This window comes from Chinchilla lanigera, unplaced genomic scaffold, assembly GCF_000276665.1.
Source record: "Chinchilla lanigera isolate Chin_1 unplaced genomic scaffold, ChiLan1.0 scaffold00094, whole genome shotgun sequence".
NCBI classification, from domain to species: Eukaryota; Metazoa; Chordata; class Mammalia; order Rodentia; family Chinchillidae; genus Chinchilla; species Chinchilla lanigera.
This window is the reverse complement of record NW_004955495.1, coordinates 3174693-3183229: the sequence shown is the minus strand read 5'-3', so window position 1 is coordinate 3183229 and position 8537 is coordinate 3174693. Positions and strand designations below refer to the sequence as shown.

The 8537-nt window shown below is 56.1% G+C and overlaps 2 protein-coding genes and 2 long non-coding RNA genes across 4 annotated transcripts in view; 2 read left to right on the top strand and 2 right to left on the bottom strand.

Moving 5' to 3' along the window:
- Khsrp (KH-type splicing regulatory protein) overlaps window positions 1-147 on the bottom strand; it is a gene marked incomplete in the record, with an annotated part of 11274 nt that extends 11127 nt beyond the window's left edge. The window contains 1 exon segment of the mRNA XM_013505308.1: window positions 1-147. Coding sequence (XP_013360762.1) covers window positions 1-51 — 51 coding nt within the window.
- A 151-nt stretch (window positions 148-298) lies between these two features.
- LOC106146804 lies at window positions 299-6864 on the top strand. The gene is made up of 3 exons (XR_001231381.1): window positions 299-436; window positions 4721-4807; window positions 6411-6864. It is a non-coding gene; the product is annotated as an uncharacterized LOC106146804 (long non-coding RNA).
- Window positions 593-7338, bottom strand: Slc25a41 (solute carrier family 25, member 41). The gene is made up of 7 exons (XM_005405722.2): window positions 7089-7338; window positions 6846-7001; window positions 6109-6261; window positions 5872-5979; window positions 3255-3422; window positions 2391-2538; window positions 593-1705 (listed from the first exon to the last, which is right to left on the bottom strand). Exons 1-7 carry the CDS (start codon window positions 7323-7325, stop codon window positions 1533-1535), a joined length of 1143 nt encoding a protein of 380 aa, XP_005405779.1. The 5' UTR covers window positions 7326-7338; the 3' UTR covers window positions 593-1532.
- Window positions 6974-7566, top strand: LOC106146802. The gene is made up of 2 exons (XR_001231380.1): window positions 6974-7127; window positions 7275-7566. It is a non-coding gene; the product is annotated as an uncharacterized LOC106146802 (long non-coding RNA).
- Window positions 7567-8537: the final 971 nt, after the last annotated feature.

Below are 8537 nucleotides of genomic sequence, written 5' to 3'. Positions count from 1 at the left end.
GGCGGGGGGCGGCGGCCCGGGCGGGGGTCCTCCCGTGCTGTAGTCCGACATGGCGCGGCGGGGCCGGGCCTGGCGCGGAGGCTGAAGCTAAGGAGGAGGCGGCGGCAGCGGCGGCGGCTCAACGCGGGAACAAGGCCTCGCTCCACACGGCCGCGGAGCACTCTGGGAACTCAGCGGCAGGGAAGACGACGAGGGGGAGAGGGCCGTCCCCTCCCGCCGGCGGCGTGACGGACGGTGCAGCTGGGCCAATGGGGGGCGGCTGTCGCTCCCCGCACACCAATCACGGGTCCTGGAAGCGGGCGGCCAATCGGAGTGCCCGAGAGGTAGTGGGCGGAAGGCGCCGAGTGACTGACGATTCTTAGAAGCAATGGGCTACACGCTGCCGGCGCTGGGCGAGCAAATCGTGGCGGTCCGGGAACGCAGGCCGCCTAATGAGGTGTGAGTTCTCGATTCCCGGGGCGGCTTCGGAGTCATATTGAAGGCGAAGAGTCACGTGGGCTGGAAGGCGGGTCTTAGCAAAAGACCTCTCTGGACTGGGGGGGCGGGCGCTCGTTCTGCACGCAAGCCAATAACCATACAAGAGAGCCACTGATTGTAGTGATTGTCAGTCAGTTTAATCCAATCACTAATAAGTATAGAGTGACGAGCTTGGATTTGCTCTTAATTGCTTTTCTTATAAACCAGAATCCTTTTCTAGCCTTCACTTCTTAAACCAATAGCTGAGCGCCAGGGGCGGGTGTTAGATGACTGACACTGCTCTGGACAAATGGCAGCGAAGTTAATAAGATTGCCGTTTTGGTGGGAGCCAGTGGAAGCGCAGCGGCGTTGGGGCGGAGTCGGTCATCAGACAGAGAGAGGGGATTAGCCGAAGCCAGAGTGAATGGCAGGCTACGTGGGCGGTGGTGACCGGCTCTCCGAACTCGGGCCTGCAGTCTGGGTTAGAGCCCAGAGGCCAGGCTGGCTAGGCCCGGCACGTGGCCTGCTTGAAGCCTTGCAGATCGGATGTTACAGGAATCGAGGTGGCCTTAGAGTCGGAGGAAACTCAGAGGGGATCTAGAGCCCCTAATTTCCGGGACTCCTGCGACCAGCTCCTCTCCCCCGCTTTTTTCCGTCTGTACTGCCTTAAGGGATCTGAGCCCCTTGCTCCCACTGTGCAACCAAGGATCTCAGATTCCGGCTCCCCTCCTCGAATCACGCATCCCGGACACGTCCCGCAGAAACTGTATCTCCGCAGTCACCATGTAGTCCTGGAGCCAGGACGAGCCAGGCAGAAGCCGGGCTGGAGACCAAACTCAGGTCTCACGCTGTAGCTGGGGAGGGACCCAGGCATCTTCTGAGGGGAGTCCCTAGCAGATTTTTGAACCAAAAACGGCACCAGGGAGCTCTTCGGGTCCCCGGCGGGCTCTTTAGGGCCCTGGTGGGCTCCTTGGAGTCCCTGGCGGGCTCTTCCGGCCCCTGGTGGGCTCTTCGGGGCCCAAGAGCCCCGAGGCATCCAGTCCTCTCTCCTTAGGGCGTGCCATCCAGCTCATGGCCTACACGCCCAGCATTTTCTTCATGGCTTCATACACCACATAGCTGATGCCACCCGCTGGCAACACCTTCAGTAATGTGGGAGTCACGCCTCGATACAGCCCCCTCCAGCCCTGCTCGGCCCGGATCTGCCGAAAGACTCCGCTCATGGTGGAGTTGGGGCCCTCCATGGTGTCTGTGGGGACAGAGACAAGTTCAGAACTGGGTCTGATTTGGAGAGGCTGGGAGGCCTTTGGGGAGTTTCTTCGGGTCTGTGTGAACGTCTGGGTCACCTGTTGTGGGAATCTGGGGATTATGTGGAAGATGGATGGTAGCTTTAGTGATCGTTAGGCTTGCTTTTATTTTTGAGACAGGGTCTCCTTTGTAGTTCTGGCTGGCCTTGAAGTATGTAGCCCAGGGAGGCTTTGAGCTTATGGCGATCCTCCTGCCTCAGCCTCCAGAGTGCTGGGATTATAGGTGTGCACTATAAAAGTTCAGCTTTAGTGACTTTTTAAAGAATCAGATTGATGGGTGAATATAATCTTGGTGGAGCTGGGCATGGTGCCGCATGCCTATAATCCCAGCACTCTATGAAGCTGAGGCACGGGGATCACAAGTTTGAGTCCAGCCTGGGCAATTTAGCAAGACCCTGTCTCATTAAAAAAAAAGAAAAAAAAAAAAAAGCTAGGGATGTAGCTGTAGCTAACTGTAAAGGACTTGAATTTGATCCTCAGTACCAAAAAAAAAAAAAAAAAAAAAAAAAGGTCTTGGCGCGTTCAGGGGTCAGCAGGCCCAGGAGTCAGTTCAAGAGGAGAAGCTGGAGATTCAGAGCTGGAGAAGGGACACAGGGCATGTGCAGAGGCCACTAGTGCCAGGCTGACCTTGTGCTTGCATCCGGGTGCGCACCAAAGTCAGTGGATAACTGGCCATCTGTCCACAAGTTGTGGACAGTGTCACAGAGGACAGATTGACCAGGCCACTGGGGTCCTCCATATCCCTGCCTGACTTCAACCATAAGCACTGTAGCATCTGCAAAAGAAGAGGGACAAGAATACCATTCATCAAAAAAGTACCATTGGTAAGAGGCAACATGTGCAGTCAGCCTTGATATCCATAAATAAGTGGGTGAAAGTGTGCTCTCTCTATACAGAGGAATACTATGCAGCCATAGAAAAGAACAAGGTCTCGTCACTTGCAGCCATGTGGGTGGGATTGGAGAACATTATGTTAAAATATCCAGGCACAGAGAGACAAATGCCAAAATGTTCCTACTCATGTAGAATCTGAAAAACTTGATCTCAGCAGGAGGCAGGAGGGTTACTGTGAATTCCAGGCCAGCCTGGGCTACGTAGCGAGATGCTGTCTCACTATGTAGTGAGATGCTGCCTCAAAAACAAAAAAAGAAGGAAAAAAAAATTTTTTTTTAAGAAAATTGAAGCTGGGCGTGGTGGCGCATGCCTGTAATCCCACCACTCAGGAGGCTGAGGCAGGAGGATTGTTGCAAGTTTGAGGCCAGCCTGGGCTACAAAGTGAGTTCAAGGCCAGCCCGAACTGCATAATGAGACCCTGTCTTAAAAAAGACAAAAAAAAAAAAAAGAAGAAGAAGAAGAAAGAAAGAAAGAAAGAAAGAAAGAAAGAAAGAAAGAAAAGAAAGAAAAAGAAAATTGAAAGAGAGAAGAGCAAGGAGAAGCTGGCTGTGGGTCCCGGCTGAGGCCAGCCCTGCTCCGTCTCTGCAGGGCACGTACCTTGTAGACGGCCAAGTCGGTGCAGGCGTAAGGAATGATGCCCAGCATGTTTGGCAGGTAGCCGCGGTACAGGGCCTGGGCGCCCTCCCGCGACACGATCTGCCTCCCGCAGTGCAGCAGCCCCATGTACTGGCCAGTACGGCGCAGGGTCAGCCTGGTCTTGAGGACCTGGGGAGGGTGGGGTTCATTTAATGCTCTTCATGACCTCAGCAGTGACTGTCATCACCCCCATGCCCTACAGATGAGGGCACTGGGGCTCAAGACACCAAGCACTGGGTTTCAACCCCAGGTTGGTCTTGCTCCCTACTCTGTGTGTGTTCCCTGGATCTGGGGTTTGGGGTTCCAAAGCCTATGTGTCAATAAGTCAAAGGGGTAAGGGAATGGATATGGGCTGAGGGAGGTCAGTGTTTTCTTTTTTTTTTTTCTTTTTTTTTTGAGGCAGGGTTTTGCTGTATAGTTCAGGCTGGCCTTGAACTCACCCTTTAGCCCAGGTTGGCCTTAAAGTTAAAGTGATCCTCCTGCCTCAGCCTCCTGAGTACTAGGATTATAGATGTGCGCCACCACGCCTGGCCAGATGCCAGAATATCACAATACCTGAGCCAGAGCCAGGCGTGGTGGTGCAGGCGTATAATCCTAGAACTCGGGAGGCAGAGGCAGGAGGATTGCCTCAAGTTCAAGTCCAGCCTGGGCTACAAAATGAGCTCAAGGCCAGCCTGTACTACATAAGGAGACTGTCTCAAAAAGGAAGGAAAAAAAAAAAATTCTGAGCCAGGCATGTTTGAGGCCAGTCGAGGTTATGTAGTGAGTTCAAGGCCAACCTGCACTATGTAGCCAAACTCTATCTCAAGAAAACCCTAAATATATCAATAAAATAAAATAGAAAGGGCTGTGGATGTCCTGGGTTCGATTCCCAGCACAAAAACAAAACAAAAAAACCACAGGCAAAATTCTAAGGTGGTCTCTGCCATGGTTTGGGTATCATTTGAGGGTCCCGCAAGGCTTCCATGTATGGAAATTGAATCATTTTGTGAGGGACAAGGAGGGCAGGAGCTTAACGTGACTCTGGTCAAGAGACAGGGCTTCGAGAGGTGGTTAGGAATAGAGCAGCAGCTGGGAGTGGGGGTGCACGCCTGTTATCCCAGCACTTGGGAGGCTGAGGCAGGAGGATCACCACAGGTTTGAAGCCAGCCTCGGTTACAGAATGAGTTCAAGGCCAGCCTGAACTACATAGTGAGACCCTTTCTCAAAAAAAAAAAAAAAAAAATGATAGAGCATCAAGGTGGAGCCCGGGATCCTGGGATCCTGGTGACTTTATAAGAGGGAGAGAACCCAGGACACATGTGCCTTCTCTGTCTCTCAGTGTGATGCCCTCTGCCAGCTTGGGGCTATGCCAGAGGAGGCTGTCACTCGACTTGAACCTTTGGACCTCCAGTGCTGAGAGCTAAATTAACTTCTCTTATTTCAAGATCACCCATCCTCAGCTATTTCATGATGGTCCGAGCTTCCCCCAGCCACGTACAGCCCCTGTGATGCCTGCTGCCTGCGCGGGACCTGTGAGTATGAGAAGATGTCACTCCCATTGGCCCAGACACTCTTTAAGTCAGAGTTATTTTGCAGACCTAATTAGAGCACTTCTCAGTTGGCTTTGAGGGAATTGACAGAAGTGTCCAGAGCAGGCCAGTCCCGCAGAAATAAGAGATTCAAAGGTTGTTGTTTTTCTTTATGTAGTTTTCTTTATGCTGGGGATCGAACCCATGACCACAGGCATGCAAACCTCTACTGAGCCACACTGCCGCCCCTTCCTGGTGATTTTTTTTTTGGTCTTTTTGAGACAGGGTCTTGCTATGCAGTGCAGGCTGGCCTTGAGCTCACTTTGTAGCCCAGGCTGGTCTCAAACTCGCAACGCTCCTCCTGCCTCAGCCTCTTGAGCACTGGGATTATAAGCATGCGCCACCATGCCTGGTCTCTGATGATTTTTTAAAAGACATGGTCTTGTTATATAGTCCAGGCTGGTCTTGAACTTGTGATCCTCCAGCCTCAGCCTCCTGGGTGCTGGGATTACAGGCAGCTGCCACCACGCTCAGCATCCTGCTGGTTTTAGAGGAGTCAAATTGCTGGGCATGGTAGCATATGCTTATAATCCCAGCGGTCAGGAGGCTGAGGCTGGAGGATCACAAGTTTGAGCCCAGCCTGGGCAACTTAGCCACTTGGCAAGGCCCTGTCTCAAAAAATAAAGGAGGTGGGACTAGGGGAATGTAGCTCATTGCGAAGGCCGTGGGTTCAATCCCCAGTGGGGGTGAGGGGGAGGGAGAGAGAGAGAGAGAGAGAAGGAGAAGGAGAAGAGAGAGAACACAACAGGAAAAGAAATGCCCAAAATCAACTTAAATATATATAGGAGCTTAGTGAGTTCCGAAGGCACACCTTGGGCCACTGAGGAAAGGGGATGGCCAGCACACAGTGCTGAGACGACTGCCTGGCCATGTGAGGTCAAAGCTGGATGCTTAGCGCACAGTGGGAAAACGGGGGAGGGGAGGGGGAGGGAAAAGGAGGGGAGAAGGGGGTGGGGCGGAGGCGGGGGCGGGGGCGGGGCGCGGTGACGCGGGCCCCAGCCGCTCACCTCCATGGGGTTGATGAGCGTCTGCGAGATGGCCACGGCCAGGGAGCCGGCCAGCAGCCGCTCCTGGAAGGGCGGGGACCCGTGCTCTCCGCACAAGTAGTTCTTACACTGGAGCGGGAGAGAGAGCCGCGTGAGAGACGCCGCCGCTTCCGCCCTGAACCCCGAGAGGGGCGCGTGGGGGCGGGCGCGTGGTGGGGGGACCCGGACGTCCGGGCTCCGGGCCGGACCGCTCCCCACCTGCTCGAAGACGGCAAACTTGATGGCGTACTCGGGCGCGATCTTGAGCACGTTGATGCCGTTGCCCCGCCACAGCGAGCGGACGCCCCCCTCCTGGACCATGCTCCTGAGCCCCCCGAGCAGGTTCATGAGGTTGTTCCTGGAGGAGTAGACCTGGGGGATCCCCGAGGACCCTCCAGCTGGCCTCCTGCCCCTTCGGCCCCCTCCCCGAGGCGCCTGGAACTCTCTCCCCCGGCCCAGCCCAGCGCCGACCCAGTTCCCGTCATCTTCTCTCCAGCCTGTTTTTTTCCTTCTTCTTTTAGTATTGAACATTAGACCTGACGCCTTTGCGCGCTGAACTACATTCTCAGCGCCCCCCCACCACCACTTTTTAAATTGAGACAGCTTGTTAGGTTGTCCAGCCTGGACTCGAACTTTCCATCTTCCTGCTTCAGCCTCCCAGAGTGCCGGCATTACAGCCGTGTGACATCTTTGCTGTCCCACGATGCGGACTTCAAGCCCACCCCAACCCCTTCATCCCAGTTCCCTGGTCTCCAAAACCTCCGTCCTGGCTCAGGGTCGATCCCTGGGCCCCATGCGGTCCTCGCATGCTGTCCCCAGCACAACTCCAATCCCAGTGTCACCCCCGGGGCCGCCTCCACCTCCGCGCCCTCCTAAGCGCCATCAAAGCCGCCTCCACCGTCGCCAGGCCCCCGCCCCGCTGTCCCCCAGGGCCCCGCGCTGTGCTGCACCCACACCTGCATGTACACCTTGGCGCGGTCCAGAGGCGCAGTGCCCGTGCGGGACACCGCCCCGGCCATGGCTCCCGACAGCAGGAACTTCCAGAGGGCGCCGCCGTTCTGCACCTCCAGGACCGCCACAGGGACCATCAACTGCTCTCCCGTGTCCAGCACCTTAGGGAAGACCCAGCCCGCGCCGGTCCTTAGCCACCCTGCGACGACTTCCGGCCCGGTCTGCACCCTTGTGGTCCGCGGACTCACCTGCTGGGATGGGAGATGGTCAGGATGGTCCTCACCCAGGTGACCAAACACGTACCCGTACACATGGGTACAGCCGGGGCTCCAGGAGCAGGGAGGGGGCGAGGGCGGGGGCGAGATCGGGGGTGAGGGCGAGATCGGGGGCGGGGAGGAGGGGCTGAAGAGCCAGGTCTTGATCCTCTGAAACAGGGTCTGGACCCTCGAGCCCGCGTTTCCCGTGTCCTCAGGACCAGCACCCATGGCAGCTGGAGGTTCGGACGCCCGAAGCCAGACCAAGCCGCGGCCAAGTGGGAGTGGCTGGTGGGAGCACCTGGTCCTCTGGGGGCACAGGCGGTGAAGTCATAGAGATCCCTGTGACTTCACGGGTGTGTTTGGCAGAGCGATGGCCCACCCCGTCCCCCAACCCTGTCAGTACGTCACGGCGGTGGGCTGAGTTCGTCTTGCCGAAAGTCTTGTATTAAAGCCTCTTGGCGGCATAGAATTTGGAGTTTGGGCGTTTGGGAGGACGTGTTGCTGGGGTCCGTGTGACGGGCTTAGTGACGTCAGTTTTTGTTTTTGGGGGCAGGGTTTTGCTGTGTAGCTCAAGCTGGTCTTGGACTCACTACACTGCCCAGGCTGCACTTCAACTCCTGGCCATCCCCCTGCCTCAGCCTCCGGAGTACTGGGATTATAGGTGTGCGCCACCACTCCGGGCCCTGTGAGTTTCTATTGCGATGTAGATTTCGATGTCCCCCGAAAGGGCGCATGTGTTCCGAGGTGGGACTTTGGGAAGAGGTTGGGTCCTGGGAGCCGTAGCCGGCAGTGGGCCGGCTCACTGATTAGTCGCCGGCTGCACTGGTGGCTCAATGGAGGCAAGAGGCCTGACCCGAGGTTAGGTCCCCCTCCTCTCTCTGCCTGCCGGGCCCCTCCCCCCGTGCCGTTTCCTCCTTGAGGCCCGCCAGCCAGGGACTGCAGCTGTGAGCCCGTGTAAACCTCTCCTCCTTTCAGTTGTGGGTGTTGGGTGTCGGGTCTCAGAGCCGGGAGAGTAATTAAGACACAAGAGTGCCGTGGGTGGTGGTGCACACCTGTGCTTCTAGCGCTCTAGAGGTTGAGGCAGAAGGATCTCAAGTTTGGGACCGGCCTGGATGACTGAGGGATTTAAGGAGACCCTGTTTCAAAATAAAAATCGTAAGTCAGTATGGTGGCCCGAGGCTGCCATCCCTGCACTCGGGAGGCTGAGGCAGGAGGATCGCCGTGAGTTCAAGGCCAGGCTGGGCTACATAGTGAACTCAAGGCTGCCTGAAATACATAGTCAGAAACCCAATCTCAAAAAACCAAACAACAACAACAGTGAAAAATAAAAATAAAAAGGGCTGGGGACACAGGTCAGTGTGAAGGCCCTGGCTCCATCCCCAGCACTGGGAGGAGGGGCACAGAGCAGGGCTGTGTCCCTCTGTCCTCACTGAGGACACA

Coding starts and splice junctions, on each gene's coding strand:
- Slc25a41 (XM_005405722.2), bottom strand. CDS start 7,325: ATGGGTGCTGGTCCTGAGGACACGGGAAACGCGGGCTCGAGGGTCCAG. Junction 7,002..7,088: donor ACCATCTCCCATCCCAGCAG/GTGAGTCCGCGG, acceptor GTCTTCCCTAAG/GTGCTGGACACGGGAGAGCA. Junction 3,423..5,871: donor CGCTCATCAACCCCATGGAG/GTGAGCGGCTGG, acceptor CACCCTCCCCAG/GTCCTCAAGACCAGGCTGAC.